The sequence below is a fragment of the Alternaria ventricosa genome (genome assembly GCF_023758065.1).
Source record: "Alternaria ventricosa strain BMP 2768 chromosome Unknown scaffold_3, whole genome shotgun sequence".
Lineage (NCBI taxonomy): Eukaryota > Fungi > Ascomycota > Dothideomycetes > Pleosporales > Pleosporaceae > Alternaria > Alternaria ventricosa.
The window spans coordinates 1,402,241-1,419,253 of NW_026055683.1; the positions used below are offsets into that span (position 1 = coordinate 1,402,241).

The 17,013-nt window shown below is 52.0% G+C and overlaps 5 protein-coding genes across 5 annotated transcripts; 1 reads left to right on the forward strand and 4 right to left on the reverse strand.

Annotated features, from left to right (window-relative positions):
* Positions 1 to 2,567: 2,567 nt before the first annotated feature.
* Positions 2,568 to 4,470, reverse strand: J4E93_002402 (uncharacterized protein; the record flags this gene model as incomplete). The annotated part of the gene is made up of 8 exons (XM_049340349.1): positions 2,568 to 2,618; positions 2,698 to 2,814; positions 2,995 to 3,143; positions 3,203 to 3,263; positions 3,339 to 3,475; positions 3,539 to 3,675; positions 3,733 to 4,327; positions 4,374 to 4,470. The coding sequence occupies 8 exons, from the start codon at positions 4,468 to 4,470 to the stop codon at positions 2,568 to 2,570; spliced, it is 1,344 nt and encodes a 447-aa protein (XP_049202671.1).
* Positions 4,471 to 5,019: 549 nt separating this feature from the next.
* J4E93_002403 (uncharacterized protein) lies at positions 5,020 to 5,897 on the reverse strand (the record flags this gene model as incomplete). Its single annotated transcript, XM_049340350.1, has 2 exons — positions 5,020 to 5,383; positions 5,431 to 5,897. 2 exons carry the CDS (start codon positions 5,895 to 5,897, stop codon positions 5,020 to 5,022), a joined length of 831 nt encoding a protein of 276 aa, XP_049202672.1.
* A 614-nt stretch (positions 5,898 to 6,511) lies between these two features.
* Positions 6,512 to 6,926, forward strand: J4E93_002404 (uncharacterized protein; the record flags this gene model as incomplete). Its single annotated transcript, XM_049340351.1, has 2 exons — positions 6,512 to 6,584; positions 6,637 to 6,926. The coding sequence occupies 2 exons, from the start codon at positions 6,512 to 6,514 to the stop codon at positions 6,924 to 6,926; spliced, it is 363 nt and encodes a 120-aa protein (XP_049202673.1).
* Positions 6,927 to 10,228: 3,302 nt separating this feature from the next.
* Positions 10,229 to 11,140, reverse strand: J4E93_002405 (uncharacterized protein; the record flags this gene model as incomplete). Its single annotated transcript, XM_049340352.1, has 1 exon — positions 10,229 to 11,140. The coding sequence occupies one exon, from the start codon at positions 11,138 to 11,140 to the stop codon at positions 10,229 to 10,231; it is 912 nt and encodes a 303-aa protein (XP_049202674.1).
* A 4,020-nt stretch (positions 11,141 to 15,160) lies between these two features.
* J4E93_002406 (uncharacterized protein) lies at positions 15,161 to 15,967 on the reverse strand (the record flags this gene model as incomplete). The annotated part of the gene is made up of 1 exon (XM_049340353.1): positions 15,161 to 15,967. The coding sequence occupies one exon, from the start codon at positions 15,965 to 15,967 to the stop codon at positions 15,161 to 15,163; it is 807 nt and encodes a 268-aa protein (XP_049202675.1).
* Positions 15,968 to 17,013: the final 1,046 nt, after the last annotated feature.

Here is a 17,013-nt window from a genome sequence, read left to right on the forward strand (position 1 = left end):
CGTCGACTTGAATGGCGAGAGAGTGTGACGTGGGCAAGCAAGAGAAACGGGCGGTGGACGGGGTGTGGGATAGTCGAGCATTTCTGTGTGGACAGCGACCGCACGGGTTCCACTGCTACGGTGCAACTCAAGCCTGACCTTGCGCCTGTCTCGATCGGGCATGGCCGCCCGGCATGTCGACTGCTTCCGCGCGACTCAGATAGCCCGGTACACGAGGCCGTGACACTGACACCAGCCCTGGATTGTCTCCGCGCAGCCAGCACGCCAGGGCGCCGTCGCTTCAAGGTCCCCCAGCCTTCAATCCGCCGTTTAGACCACCGCGTCCGTGTCGCTACAGCCTGACCACAGCAGGTGGCTTGAATCAAACCCTACTCAACAGTACGGGGCCTGCCTCGGTGTTGAATTTTCACCTGCCCAACCTAATTATGCGATATGTCGTTGGTGGAGGCGCAACAAATCATCCCTGGCCGTTCCCACTCACGCACTTTAAACTTTGTCGTCGTGGGAAAGCCTCTGAGCAAGCCATGCAGGAACAGACGCTCAGTCACATCGTCCTCTCCAGCCTTCACCGATCGACGACTCGTGGTGTTGAACGGTGCCTCGTCTGTATTGCAAAGTGCCGTACCACCAGCGCTGTGGTTGTCATCCGCTGTCTACCACTCAACTACTGCGACCGCAACCGTGGCTGCCACTTGACAGACTCGTTTATCGGGCGGTGCAAAGGAACCGGCGTGGTTCGCCAGGCCCTTCTGCCCTCCCGCCGTTCTTCTTGCGCCGTTCTTCTGGCCCTTTGCCGTCTCGCAGCAGTGACATCGACAGGCATCTTCTAGTAGAGTCCATTCCATGTCGCTTCTCCCGCCTCTATCCCGTGTCACGCCTATCCACCGATTGGCCCACTCTGAATCGTCAAGATCGGCCAAGGAGGCTGTGACATGTAACCGTGAAAACAAACAAACAAAGCCTCACGATCTTCAAAACACTGACTGCTCCAACTGAGTCCGTGTCTCAAACACGATGCCTTATTGACGAGTCAAGCGGTCGATCACAACGTTCTGCGACAAAACAAGGCGCGACAACACAACTTCGTGTGGGCGGTACCTGACAGGATTCCCGGAACTTTCCCAGAGGAGGTTGGGACAGTCTTTCAGCCCAATGAAAATCCTCCAGACAAATCGGGGAACTTGTTGGAAGCGCTAGACCGTTGGGCCGTTGCTCATTGGCGTTCAAGCCCCTGACGCACTATCTTCCATTCCTTCTCCCCGGTGCCTTGCTGTCGCTTGGCTCAACTCCCTGTTCGCACGCTGAGCAAGCCTCACACCGCCAGCGCATTGTCTAGCTGAACGTCCGCCCGTATGGCGTTTCTCGTAGCGGCCGGCAACCTTGCCGACATGTACTTCGCGACCCACGATGCTATGTAAGCAGGGTGTCTCAATTCGAAGAGAATCGCGCGGTTTGATCGCCGTGCTGTACCTCACACGATCGAGCCCAGCAGAAGAAAAATCGGAGCGGGACTATTCTGTTCCAGGCTCTCGGGACCTCGCAGCATGACGACAGGGAGAAAAAGCAGCTGGTTCCGGTCTCAGGTCGGCAGGCGCCCCGCCTTCTTCGCTTGTCTCTCTCCTTGGCCAGACGACCGGACGGCACGGACATGCAGAAGCGGGAGAATACCGTTGCCAGTCCACCCATCCACACCGGCCGGCAACGCTCAACGTGCATGAAAGAACAGCCAGTTCAGTCTTAAAGCTGACTGCACACGGAAGAAGGAAATCCTGTACCTGAAAATTTTGCATGTTCTGGACAAACACGTGGCGGGCTCATATTGACATGCGCGCGCGCACTTTGCTCGCATTCAAAGACTGCATTTTCCCATATTGAACTGCTTTGCTGTGGAGGTGCGCGCAATCATTCCGACGGTTCGTCGCAGGATTTGGGCGAGACCGGTCTGGTGTTGCTGATCTCTCAATTTCACCGGATGATTCCCTAGACTAACGTGGCACTCCACCGACAGTACAATGCCGCGGCATGGACATGGGACATGGGGGTAACGACGAACGTGGAAGTACATCTACGGGGATCATTTTAGCTAGGCGCATGAGATGAATCAGCACACGACTTTGTGGAAACGATGATGTAATATTTCTCCATGTCAATGCTGTTGCGCGCTTTTCTTCTTGTCGGCAGAACGGAGTATCATTGCAGCGATGTCCATGTGCGATCGTGGTATTCCTGCAGAAACTTGGAAGAAAAGTAAGCAATTTTACGGTCGAAATCAAGAATCTGTGCGTGTGAACTGCCGTTTTCGATTAGCACGGAAGCCATGCGCTCAACGGCGTAGAAAAGGAAGAAGGCGTAGACTAGAGCTGCGAACCTGCGCTCGGGGACGGCCCCTCAGCAACATTCTCTTCCCGCCCAATCATAGCATTCGGACTTTCTGTCCACACAGCAGCGTTCGAAGAAGACGCGTTCTAGGCGACGTAATTGCCAGTAGGAGTACTCGCGCGGTGATGGATGCTCCTTAGTCACATGATTCGCTTTCGCTCGCATTCGCGTCCTCGATTGTGATGAGGTCAGATCCAGTATTTGCTCCATAGTAGTTTCTGCTCCTCGGAGCCTTCAAACTACGCAATGCATACTTTGGTTAGCCCATGTTACATTTCTGCAGCCCAGCCTCCATGGAAAGTCTTGGGTTACGCGTACCTGGAAGTCGTTCTTGATTATGTTTGTAAAACCTTCCGAAAGCTTAGGCTCGCGGTATCTGGAAGCAAAGCCACTGAACGCAACGTGCGGCAGGATAGTACGAGATTCGCGGTTCGTCTTTGGTGGAGATCGGATGTTAGCATGGGAGTTTCTCCGTGTGGTAATGGGATTTCAAGGATTCCGGATGTTCCGCACAACCAATTTCCACATCGGATAGTGTGATAATAGGTTTGAAGCGACCGCAAAGTCTATCTTCCGGCACTCACACACGGGAGGAGGCTCAGTAGGTAAACTTACTTCTGGACTAAGGTTCAATGCGCGGAACGTATCGTTGTGCTCGCACAGCTTTGGTGTCGCAGTAAAAAGTACGCAGCGGATGGGAACTTTCAGCTTCTGCGCCAACATAACCCACACAGCGCGTGTTTCTGGATCGGCGTTGGTATTGTCTGAACAGGTTAGCTTAGTATGCGGAATGTATTGGGGCCCCAGATCAACATGAACATACCGATAACCGCGCTCGTGCCTTCTTCGATGAGTGCAGTAGCAGCCTTTACGCACTTCTCGCGCTGTTTCAGAGTGTTACTCGGAGTATAGAAGGGTCACACGACACGTGCGGCAGGATAACTCAGTCAGCAGCTTACAGTCTTCAGAATGTCTTGGTTGACACGCCCGTATCCGAGTGGCTGTAGATGTTTCCAATAGAACGATGATTTACCTGAGCCCGGACTGCCGCAGAACATGACGATCTCGGGGCTTTCCGTTTGTGCAAAGGCGTTTGCTGCAGATAGAGTTAGCACACGGACGACGGGGAGACGGCTGAGAGCTTGCGTATCAGACTTACGTGCAGGTGTTGAGTCTTCAGCACGTACTCCCGTGTAAGCGGTCGGGTCAAAAGCCCTGACGAATGGTCGGGGATCTTCATGGCGGAAGTACTCTTCTGGCGTATGAAATGGTATACCGACATTAGCAGCAAAGTCTCTGCATAGACTTAGTATGCTGGTATCCATGAATGCAAGACTCGGGATCTTCACGAACCTGTCGACACACGAGTGGTCCTTTACACCGCCAGCCACCGCCTCGCGACCACCAGCATCCCCAACGAATACAGAGTTCTCTAGATCGATTGATTCTGCATTCTCAAGATCATAGTCCTCCAGTAGCTCATACCACATCCCGGTCCTGGGCTTCCTGTACCGGTCACGACTCGTCGCAGCGTAAATCGATATCGGAAAGTCGAGGTGGTTGAAGACTGCTGTCACCTTGGTCTTGAAGTCTGCTAGTCGCTTCTGATCTGACTTCACGGTCTTGGGGTCTGGCTTTAGACTGATTCCACCTTGATTGCTGATGATAGCGACAAGGAAGCCTTCTGCATGTAGCTCTTTCAGCCGTCCTGGAACGCTACTGTCCCACCACTTCCAGTCGTTTGCATCACGAGCGAATGTTTTCCCCGACGCAGATGTAATAAGTGTCGAGTCGAAGTCAAATGCTGCTATTCTGCGCCTGCCCTTCGTTGCCGACTGCGCTGCCACGCCAAAACGTCCGACTAGCAAGCTGTCTTTGACTATCCGCCAAGTCATCTTTTCTGGCTCTTTCTTTGAGGCAGGTGTAAAGAAATTGGCCACTGCCTTGCCTGAGTCATGTCAGCAACGACGCACATCTAGCGATGGCTGACGAACTTGTTGTAGTCGACTGTTGCCGCCGCTTCGATGGAGGTGGCGAGACGTCTTTTCCGTTAGAGCTCGGTCGCTTGCTGAGGCCAGGTCGAGTAGACATTTTGCAGTTTGTGTTATTGCCAAGGTGGGTGCATGGTGATGAACGTTGATCTCTGTTGATAAAGCAATGTCGGTGAAGTTGCTCGCTTGCGCTTTCCTTCGGCGCGAAACGCGACCTCGCGCGAGCACGTGCCTGAACTGAGCTCACCCGGGCAGTCACGACAACACAGATAGCACTTCTTAACGGCATTTCGCTACAATTATTACATGTTCTATCCACTACGAGGTGCCGTTTATATCTATACTGGAGCCATATCCGCCGAATCAAGACAGGTGATGTACATCTGCAGTTGCTCTCGCTCGTCACTGAATCAGATACACGATAGAAGACCGAACCAGCCCAGCTTCTTGATCGAACACGCGATCGCTATGATTATCCTTTTGCCTCTAGGCCGATATGATGCATCGGTAGGAATGCCTTCTGTTGATGATCCTACAGATCAGAACCCAACACTTGGTATCTGAAATACCCTCAGCCTTTTAATGGTGACTATCATCCGGAGACTATCCGGTCCATATCCATTACTCTCGATCAGGACGAGACTCTTAATCACCTAGGCCGTGCTTGGGTAGCAGGAGCTGCAGGAGCCTTGTATTTGACACGGGGGTCTAGTGCGAGCCGATCTGGCAAATCCAAGTTCACGCAACCCTTCATCTGCGCCTGGAACTTTTTCAACTCGTTTACTCCCTCCTCGAGTACGGCTGCATTATTGAAGTCTTCAATCCGGACCGTAGCTTGAAGTGTATATACGCCACTCGGGTCGAGGAGCTTCAGACCTCTCCATGTCGGCAGTGTGGCCTTGGGGCTCTTCTGGACGTTGCGAACGCCGGGCTCGTGGAGGATGCGGTGGAGGAATATGACGACATTGCCGAGCACGAAACGGTAACCCTCGACGTAGAACTCAGTCACAAACCTGCGCTGTGGTTAGAGGTGAAGGCAGGAACAGGAAGGTGGTCTCACTGATTGGGCCCTGAGGCAACCATGAACGCATGTGGATCGCCAGACAACAAGTCGGTGGTGTTGGTGAAGCGGATGGAGACACCTCTGTCACCAGTATCTGGTACATCCCTGAAAACGAAGGACCATGTTGGCTCTCCCCCATCTTCTACATCAGCGGACAGAACCTTTGTGCTCTCCTCTGGCACGCCATCTTCAGCAGCAAAGTCGTCTTCCGACAGCTTTTGGACCAGCCGGGTGTGGTACAGGACGACGAGAGCAGCTTGTTTGGCCTGCTTCTGCGCGACAGTCTGGGTACCGCCGCGACGGCCAAGATTGGAGCCCGGCTCTTCAGGCTCGCGCGTGGGCTTGTAGACGACATGGCGCTCAAAGACGCGCTGGGGCTGCATCATGGCAACCCCCGCCAGGATGTTCAACACCTGCTCATAGCGCGCAAAGGTGACCTGGCCGTAGAGGCTCAACTCGTGCATGGTGAGCAGGTCGGGTCCGCACGTCCGCACCGCAGTCGGAGAAGCGAATATCAATATGCAATTCCCGCTGGTCAGGATCTGGAGAAGGCGGCGGGGTGATAAGGCGAGCGGGCGTGTGCAGCGTTGTCATTGGCGGCGAGCGATGCACTTGTAAAAGTTTGGAAAAGACAACCGGGGCGCCATGGGAGCTATGACCGCGAACGTTCAAGAACGACTCCAAGTGTTGCGCGTAAGCCCACAAACGCCGAGGCTTGCGCTGGAATTGGCTTAGAAATACCCATTGCCTTGACATCTGCTCATTCGAGTGTGGGGAGATGCCGCTCACGTGTGAGTGGGAGGGTTGTTGGTTTGCAATCATGGAGCGGCCTTCGGCGCAACCTAGTCTTCCTTCCGCAAACGCGAACAACATATATGCGGCTCCCCTCAACCTAACTGCTCCTCAATAACTCAACAAGTTGTTCGTCCACCAGCATCTGTCCCGAGATCGCTTTCTTCCGCTTCTCCAATACAAAACACCGTCTGAAGTCTTCTGCGCAAGCTTTTCAGTGATACCAATCTCAATCGCAACCTGCACATCACACCACCACCAACAACCCCACCTCACCTCTGTCACAATGAACGCTACACGCGCCCTCGCTCATCGTCAGCCCATGATCCGCTTCCTGGGCAAGCGCAGCACTCCTCAGAGTATGTCTCGCCATTATATGGTGTCATAATACACGGCTAACGTTGGTTTCAGAGGTTGACCACACCCCGCACGTCCACCCTGCCTCTCCCATGAGCGAGCTTCCCTCATCCTTCGCGTCCTACCGCAAGAAGGCGCAGCAACACGGCCCACTCAACCACATCCCCAGCGCCTTTGTTGGTGGCCACATTGGCGGCGCAGCCGGCAGGAACCTGGGCCCCATCGAGGCAGGCAAGGGCCTATACTTCGACCGCTCCGAGCTGCCTGCACGCTTCCAGAGCCCATCCATGACAATGGCTGAGATCGAACTGCTCGAGTCTGGTGGTGCCAGCGCATTCGCATAGAACAAGAAGACACGAGGAAGCGACGATAAAAGAAGGCTCGGACCCGGATACGCCGGATGAGCTGGTGTACATATATACCCACACGCGCCTGGAGGCGCACAGCATGCGGACTGCGATGATTTGCTTGATGAGGTTCGGACACTAGGTTTATGTTGAAAACTTGTTATATTAAGATGAAGTTGTAACGATGTAGGAAGTACTCCTTATAACCCTCCTACTTCTCTTTGTTATGAGGTTTGACAGTAAAACAGCTTGTCAAAACAACAGTTTAGGGTCAAAAGCGACAAGTACTGGTATTACTTTCATTTTATACCCATCAAGATCGATACTCGGGATGAGATGAAGATTTGGGAGACTGCCATCGACTGGCACTGTATGAAGTTACTGTATGGGGATATGGACTACTACGTTTGTAATTCGAGACAAATTCACAAACAATTGATAACACAACCATATTCTGAAGGACCAACCATCGAGCTTACATCAAGGTCGGAACAACCCTTACGATGCATCTGTCTCCATGCTCAGCATTTGGCTCATCCTCCAGGAATGAGGACAACTATATTCTCCTGCCGCAAAGAACGAGCGCCTATGACGAGCAATTCAACGTAGGCGTGACTGAAGCCTGCAAACTCGTCAAAATAGACATTCTTTACGAACACATTTAAGTGTCGGCTGCTTCTTGAAGCTATTGCCTTAACCACTTCAAGACGCGTTCAACGAACGATATGCAGTAGTCTTTCAGCTTTTACTTTACTTTTGGCATTGCTGCCGTCCATCACTACTTACTCTGCAGGCTCAACAAACCCACCAACACCCCACCAATACGTCACAACCCAGCTACTTCCTCCAACACTACCGACAATTTCTCGTATTCAGCGTGGGCGATGTTTGCTTATTCCTCGCTGCCAACGCGGGCTCCAACGGAGGAATCTCGGGCGCAAAATGCCACGCCACCACCAGCTGGCAACCCACAGCCTAGGCTCGCCAACAGCAACCCTCCACGTGCCTAACCACGTTGGCACAAGGCGCGCACGTGAGATAGCGCTCGATAAGACAACGCATGGCACCACGCGCCTCGCCTTTTCCCACGCGAACCAGCGCGCGCACAAAGAAACTTTCTTTTGACCACCGGATGAGTGCTGGTAAAACTCACACCCGGGTGCATCAGCTCAGCTACCGGTTTCGGTAGGAAAGAAGCGAGCTGTGGAATGCAGTCTCTTCCGGCGGTTAAAAGATGGGTGTTTTGCGTGCGAGCTGAGGGTTAAGTTTGGGTCGGCGGGTAAACGTTGTGCAGATGGACAGGGACTGTTTCTGGAGATATGGAGAACAATGTGGATTTGGAGACGGATGATGGAGATTTGGGATATAGGATATAGGTATCGTGTACTGAATTCGGTTCGCTCTGTTTTACTCCAGAGCTACATCTCTTTCTGATCCAAGGTTCGCCGAAGTGAGGAACATCTGGAGACAAGACCTTTGTCCTATATTGCCTGCGGATATAGTCTGGGACTTTGAAAAGAACCGTTTCGTTATGCTTTATCCGTCACATCCAGTGTACCTGGATTATGCGCTACAGCTTTCCCCTTCTGGTCTGTGAATAGCACCTAGTCAATCAAATCAGTGTCTCGTTATCTTTACCTCTCCCTTCGCAGATCTCGAAAACGCACCTTTGGTGGATGCTTAACGCCCTCTGCATCAGCTTCTTCTTGGTTGTTCACGATCTTTTCTACCTTCTCATGCTGTCAGCTCTAGCCTCAGAGACTTGTGTGCTGCAGATGCAGGCGTGGCTAGCATACATCGCCCTCGTGCCTTCCACCTCTTATCCGCGTGTATACATGATCGCCTTCTTTTATCTGCTCGCCGTTCTTGGAGGTGACATCGGTATCCGCATCTTGGGACTTGATCGCGGGAGTGTGCGCTTCAATCTCATCGAGAGAGTGAGAGAGGCGGTTCGCCATTCTGGACAAGTTGTTGCGACTGTGGGTTTAGTTTTCAGAAACGTTGGTACGCAATTGACTTGTGTTGGTTGCCATTACAAACATCTCTCCGTTCTTTCCTTACTGTTGGTCATTGTGGTGTTGGCCCACGGTCACGATGATGTCATCCTTGCTGGCACTCTCAAGGGGGCAGTTGCGTTGTCCATCAACCGCGAACAAAACATGATCAACGCAGCGGTTATCCTTTAGTCATGTTCTCAGCCGGAACAACGTCGGTCTACAAGAGACTTCAACACGCACAAAACTCCTGACTGAGAAAACCAAACTACCTAGGTAGTGTTCACTATTGAAACAGCCAACATGTGGAGCCCAGCAAAGCACCAACACCCCGTGCTAGACCCTTCCCCGGCGCATTATGAGATTACCAAGGGGCAAACACCTCGCACATCGCAACTTGGTTCCTTCTGAAACGAGCCGCAAGCGTTGTTTGGACGTCAGGCGTTCAGTGTTTTCTTTGTGTGCTTGTCGCGACATAGTCTTCGCAAATGGCCAGAAGTCTCATTGCTTTTGCGGATCGAAATTTCACAAGGTCGGTCTGCATCTGGGATCTGTGGCTGAGTAGCCTTGCTTAGGAGAGTGTGATGGAGGGATGAAGGTAGCATGCATTGCGGCCCAGCGTTGTATTTTCGGAGGCATCGGCGCTTCCTTTTGGCAAAGTACGCACGGTGGCTAGGCGTGAGGCGCAGCCACATCGTCGCATCGGCATGAGTCGAGTGCTTGCGCGTTCGTTAATAGCTCAGCTCGTATAATCAGGGGATGTCGTATTAGCTACTGTAGAGCGTTTTGCCGATGCCGTAGAGGGAGGTTAGCACAAACAATGCGACTTTCATAATGGTTCACGTCAATGCAGGAAGATGATGATTTTGAAGTTGCGCAATGCGTCATGTATTTTCTTTTGGTAGATGTGAACCTCCGATGTCCAACTTGTATGGGTATCTAAGATGTTCTCCCATACACCAGCCCTAAAGTCTTATACAAGGAAGCGAAGAAAAGCAGGGCAAGCCCGCTCTAGTCAATGAGCGACAAGAAAAGTGAGAATGAGCCCTCCAATGCGCAAAGTATCCCCATATACATCATGGAATCTGCGATGCAACAAAATGGCAAGGCGAAATCTAGAAGAGCAAAGCTGAACAAGAACCGCGGTATCTGACGGTTCCCTTTCCGTCTACTCCGGTCACCGGTCCCTGCCTGATGCGTGAAAAAATGAGTCGTAACTTGGTCGTGCAAAGCGCTGACCCTGCCTGCGCTAGCGAGATATCAGAATCTTGGGTATATGGATCGTGGCGTGGCTGAAAGATGCGTTTAGATGATCTTCCAGTTGACGCCGTGGTAGCGGGTGGTCTCAGACAGACCGAGCTCAGACCAGACAGAGCGGGAGAGATCGATGTCGTACTTGTTGACACAGCCAGGGCACATGTCCATGATCTTGGCTGTGGCAGTCTTGCCTTGGTACTCAATCTCGATTTCCTTTCCGCACCATGGGTTGGAAGACTCGCCAGTCATGACGTCGTGGATGCTTCCGCCCATTGCGTTCCAGGCACCGATGCTGATGGCAACGACCTTGGAATCATCGGTCTGGAGCTTACCGCAAGCACCAAGGTCGCCTACGTTCATGTCGTAAACGGTGATCTCGACATCGTCGAAAGAGGCACCAGAAGTTACGCCACCACTGGAAGAGCCAGAGCCGTAGCTAGGCGCAGCGCTTGAGGGAGCAGGAGCAGGAGCTTGAGAGTAGACAGGCTCAGGGGCTGCGGTAGTGGTTGGCTCAGGCGCAGGTGGAGGCGCGACGTAAGAGGAGACTGGGGCAGGAGCAGGAGTGGTGGGAGCAGGAGGAGTGTAAACGGAAGTAGGGGTCTCCACGGGAGGAGTGTAGACGCTGGAGGGCTTCTCGGGAACAACTGGAGTGTAGGCTGGGGGAGCGGCCTTGGAGGAGGTGGGGGCGGCCTTGGTAGGAGCAGCCTGGGGAGTGACCACAGCAGAAGACGAGGGTACGACTACAGTGCTGGTGGTGGAAGGCTTGCTGGGCTGCTCGTAGAATTCGCCAGCGCTGGTGGTAGTGGGCTGAGCGGTCGTCTCGTCGTCCCAGACGGTGGTGTAGACTACGACGGTCTCAGTGACGACCTCGGTCTTGTAGACAAGGGCGCGTCTGTCGAAAGGCGCAGCCACGGCGTAGGAGCCGAAAAGGATAGAGGCGAGGACAGCGGAAGTCTTCATTTTGGCGGTTGGGAGTGTTGGATAGCTGAAGGAATGGTGCTATGGATGTTTGTTTGGGATTTGCAGGAGTGACAGAACCGACTAGCAGTTCGAATGAGTGGTATTGTGAGTTGTCGCGTTGACAATGTATTGTGTCAGGAATGACAGTGTTGAAGACAGAATGTCTTTAGGGAGTGAATGAATGAACAAGAAGACCTCGAGCCTGTAGAATGAGTGTTACAGGAGGGAGGGAGCAGGTTGAAATATAGAAAGAGTGTGTGGGTGATGGTGTGGGTTAGTGAGTGAAGGAAAGGTGGGCAGAGTGGATTCCCACGAGCTTTTACGCTAGGGTCGGCACTAGGCCGGCCCCTGGCAACGTGCCTGGTGCCATCGGTTGTGCATCGCATCCTCCGCTCACCACGACGCATCTAGCCTGCTTCTGTCATCGGGGGGCCTGCCACTCCGGGCCGGCTGCTGGTGGAACGGCGTGCCATGGCGGCCTCAACAACACCGCAGACAAGCTCGAGTCGTCGCCCCACTGTCACGCTCATTCGCCCATGGCCGTCGCTCGATTGAAATTGTCGGCGCTCATCTCCACCGCAACGAACTCCAGACTTCCTTTTCCTTGTGTTCATGTGCATGCGCTTGCCAAGGGCCCTCCCACCTCTATCGATTGCCTTCTTTTTCCTTACACTGACAGTGCGCTGGTTTCCAGCTAAATATGGCCAAGCTCAAAATATCGCAAGCTGACGGGTTTCATGCTTCCGCAAGTGGCATGGCGACGGACACAGTCAGCCAATCACAACGCCGTGCCTGACGATCACTGCATCGCGGAGCTCTTCGCGCCCTCTTCCGCCAGGGGCATGGCTGGAGCTGAAGCCGGTAAACGAAACATCCCAGGCACAGCGTGTCTGCGCCTCGTTCGGGCACATGTCATCATCGCAGATGAGGCACCGACCGCTTTGACTGAACCTGTCTTGGGGAAATGCTACACACGTGTATCGCAAGGAGTCGCGCCATGTCTCCCTGGACTGACAGCAGATGGGCTAGAACGCAGAAGCGGTATGGCGACGACGGCGCGTGGCTATGTGGACACGCTCTCGTTATTCAGACTTTGCCTCTCCGTACTCACCATTGGCTGCGTACGCTCCACTGCCTGCCAGCCAGCTCCAACTTGCTGTGCGCCGATTCGCAACGTGGGACCGGTTGGCGAGCCGTCACAGCGTCAAGGTGACATATCCTCCTGCGGTTCTTCTGCCGGACCGTCTCAACGAAAGCTGTCGTTCGCTCGCTTTGTTCTGCACGCTGCCAACTCCACAGCTTCTGGACTTTGTGATGATGGCATTCACAAGCCGTCAGCATGCGCTGGAAATGAATTGTGGGGCTGCTGCACCTTCGGCGTTGTCCTACTGGGCGGCACTGGTTCCGCGCGGCAGCCATGTGCGAGAATTTGCGCCCTACCTTATCCACTTATCGATTGCGATACCTATCCATCTCCACACGCATCGCATCGCGGCCTATCACATGTGTGTGGTGAGTAACTCAGTCTCGCTCTTGGGTAGCAAAAGAGTTTTCATCGTTCGCTTCTCGGCAGCATGATGCATGCTCATCGAACGACTTTGACGTTCACCCGTCCTGCCCGACCGCGCGTCCTCACGGAAGGCCTAGGTCGTTTCTTGTGTGCAATATGAGAACCTTGATTTCGTCACCACTAAACGACTGCTCTTCAAGTTCACCTGGAGAGGTATTCCGGTTTGACGGGGAAAGCCGCAGAACAGCAGTTGGCGCTACGGCACTTCTGATGCACTGCTCGTTCAGTTCCTATGGTTCGCCAGGTTTGGCTTGAGCAAGTCTACCAAACATGGTGGATCGTCCAGGACCGAGGATTACCGCATTGTTCTAGATCGCAGGATTCTTCGCTTGTCTGTGCCAACAGACCTGTCTCGGCATTTGTGACTAGAAGTTCGGAAGAAGGCTCATGCGTGCGTAGACCTCTGTGCGTATCCGATGTCAGCTTTGCTTATGGTACGCTAGAAGACGTCGAGATGCTTTTGCCGTCCAGCCTGCAAGACATCGTCATCGTTCAAAGGCCGCGGCAAGTTTCTCGTCAATAATGTGCGTACCATGAACATGTGTGTGAAGGATGAAATCCCCGGCAACAGATCATACCGTTGCCCCGGCCGATCCTGGTCCGATCGACTTTTCAACAGGTGATCTTCGTTGCTTGTATGCACGCGATCTCGATCAACTTTGCATTCTCCCACACATACATCGGACTACTCGGATGGACGATGTATGCTAACAGACTACGCTAGCTGAGGTGTGGTTGTGCGACATTAGCATCTGGACAACTAGCCGAGAAAACTGCTACAGCAAGGTTACCGATGATGAGAAGAGACTGTATGCGCTGAGTAGCGGCAGAGATCTGTGTGGTGTGCAAGCGTGGGAAACGGAAGATGCACCGATGATGAATACGCCATCGGCTGGTAGCTGACTTTGAAATGTGTATTGAGCACAGTACGTAAGAGATTTCGATTGTTATCGCAGTTGATTGGCACATGTGGGTCTTTGTCGCGGCTTTAATCACGACTTCGTCTTCCCAGACACGAGTATCGCATTTTCATTCAATTGTATCTTGCAAGGTGGCTCTGTGTCCATGGCTTTCTGTAGTGTCTTGCTGGTCTTCGTACTGCATCAATTTCGAGTGCTGGCCCCAAAACCACCGCCTCCAATGACCATACAAACAAATAATCTTTCTCTTTCTGCTGGCCACAAGACTATTGGCAATAAATATGTAAGAAGTTGACGCAGGAGCCAAGGCGTTCAGCTTCATGTCACACGAAGTCGTACCGGAAGTTGGTACATCTCCTGTCTCTTCCGAGTGTTAGCTCATGGTCACACAATATCAAGTCAGCTCGCGTGAATGTGCCATCATTACCAAGCAATTGTACCTAGTGATCCGTGCGGTTCGGTTGGTTTGCTTTCCTATGAGTGTGAAGCTCAAGGGTTGCCTACTAGATAGTACAAGCCCTCACAGCTGAAACCGAAAACAGCATTATCAAAACACTCATCGCTCGTCGCCTCATTTCTGTTTGCAAAACGTCTCATCAAGAAACTCTTTCCTAGCACCCATTCTTCACCAGGCTCTGCAGATTCCGAAGGCCTCAAATGATCGTCGTGGAACTTGACCTCATACACCTCTCCCTCGTCCTCCTTCTCCCCAGCTACCCTGCTCGCCTCTATGATTGGTAGTCCAGACTGATGAACAGCATTCTGATTGTACAAGCCCATAACAAATATCGGCGTGCAAACGAGTTTCTGCGTACCTAGAAATCTGTCCACATCTGTTTGTAGCCAAAAGACGTTCTTCTCGTCTCGAACACAAGTGTCCATGTCGAGAGGTAACTGTTCGTCTACTGCATGGTCTCCTCGCAAAAGGTTTCGTAGGAAAAGCATGCCTAAGCTCTCTGCGACGGCGACTACAAATAGCTTGGGTGCATGCTTATAGACTCGATAGGTGAAAAACGAGCGGCTGTGGTCAGGGAAGTATATCGCTTTCAGATCTGGATCGCGATGTACAACTTCTCTGATATTCTCGTGCGTGGCAAGAGCGTTTATGGCGGCTATGGGAAGGAAGGAGTTCTCTTCGCCGAAGATGGTGCACCTTATGGTATTCTGCTGTATGAAGTGCCGGATGAGGATGTATTGAGAGGTATCAGGTATGGTTGTAGGTATGATCATTGACGATGACATTGCTTTCTTGAAGTTAACAGATGAGAGCTTGAGCGACTAGGCCAGTGCTGTCAAAAGCGATTTTAACTTGTTGATGAAGATGCCAGGCGATGATAACTCACGACGATTAGTTCATAAAAAACTCATGCTTCAAGCTGTCGTTGAGTTTGCTTGCTCGTACAATGACAAGCATATCGTATTTCTTGTGCTTGTTTTAAAGTAATGCGTATGCGGTTATACATGTGCTACTGTTAATTGAAAACTTATGTACGAAGACATCCTGGTTATGTCTTGTCTTCCGCCTTGTTGTTACAAAACCCATAATCCATCTTCCATCTCGTTTGTCTTGCCCTCGCCCTCCTCTTCCTGCTTGTCGTCATAATCTTCATCGACATCTCGGTCCGGAAATCCGCGGAAGAAATACCATCTCCCCTCACATGTAACGCCCCAATCGAACCGCGACTTCTCCGCATTTGCATGTTTTTCACTTCCGAAATCCTCCATTTCCCATACGGCCGACGGTTCCTCTACCTCGTTTCTGAGATGTTCTTGGGGGAATCCCACATCATACACATCAGGCTCGCGGACGTCATGCTGAACCTCCAACGGGAAGCAAGACAGCCACGGAACCACTTGATCAAATGTTCCTGTATCAAGTACCGGCGCACAAACCAGCGCTTGGTTGTTGACAAGCTTGAACATGGCCATACGGTGTGGGCCCCTAGGAATTATGACGTATTTCTTCCTTTCCATAGGGAGATCATTGTCGTCCACATGAGCCAAGAGTGCAGACAAAAACTCCATACTGAGTCCTAGCTTGGTGGTGAGGAGGAAGAGTTTCTTACCCCTTTGTTCGATGATATCCGCGAGCTCGAGGGCGTCATGAACATGAAATAGCACGTTTTTTGGATACTCAGTCTTCTTTATGAATGCGGTGACGTCTTGACGGTTTGCGAGAGCGTTAATAGTGCTGCGCCGAAGATATGATATCTTTGCACCTTCGAATGTGAGGTTGAAGGTGCGATCGTCGATAGCTTTGATATACTTGGCGTATTCTTGCTCATGCGCATGTGTGACCAATGGTTGGGCCTCTTCAGATAACATTTCGAAGTCCATGCTTCAGGTGTGCGGATGAAAGATGATTGGATTGTCTTAGATCAGTGACTGTCTTTTATACTTGGTTTGGTGCTTTGTTGTTTGGTGTGATGCTGTGCCCACGTGTATGTCTTGATCACGAAGTAGAGCAGGGTGACAGGATCTTAAATCGTCGTGCCAATGGTGTAGTTGGTCCTAGAAGTCCATCATGCACACATTCCCTCTTTCTTCATACGCACAACGAAATATTGCCGGGCATGAATGCCAACGAGGAGAGGCGTGTACGACGAGCGGTCGGGATCGGAGATCATATCCATGTCCAGCGGTGATGTATTTTCGGGCTGTACACACAGGACTGGTTGTTTGTGAGATGTTTTGGTGACTGCCAAAGCACCCCCGGTATTAACTCAGTGCATCTGCCCCCCCCCCCCTTTATGTGAATTTTCAAACATCCACTTTTCCTCTTTTGATCAAAGTGCTCTGCCGACCTGTTCTTTCATCATAGCGGTACCGGAGTTACATATACGATGGGAAAGAATACACGTCATGGAATTGTTGCAAAACTGCTCTTTCGATTTACCCATTTTCTGGATCCGAAAGCCATGTTCTCAAGTGTATCCATGGAAAGCTCAGCAAGACTCATAACAATAGATCACCGCGCTCATCCCATCGCACGCGTTGTATGCGAGCAATATCACTTGACGCACCCCGCGGGAATGGTATTGCGAAGCATGATGCATAGACCCGAGGTTTCAGGCTGGTCTTAGAAGGTGCATGACGTCAACACCGCTAAACTACCTACCTAGATAGGTAGTCCGCCATTCTACCTAGGTACGCGCGTGACCACGGAGGCAAAACCGAGACACTTTTCATTTGGAATTTCAAAGGTGTACATAAGCTTTCGGGGTTAATTCATACGAATGCTGCATCACTCAGATCATTGCAGATATTTGGTAAGATATGATGGATCGTAATTAGTTTTACTAGTTATTACACCCAAGGACTTGGTGACCTTAATGCCATGAAGTTAAGCCTCGCTCTCAAACGTCATGATTCACTAAGAAGTG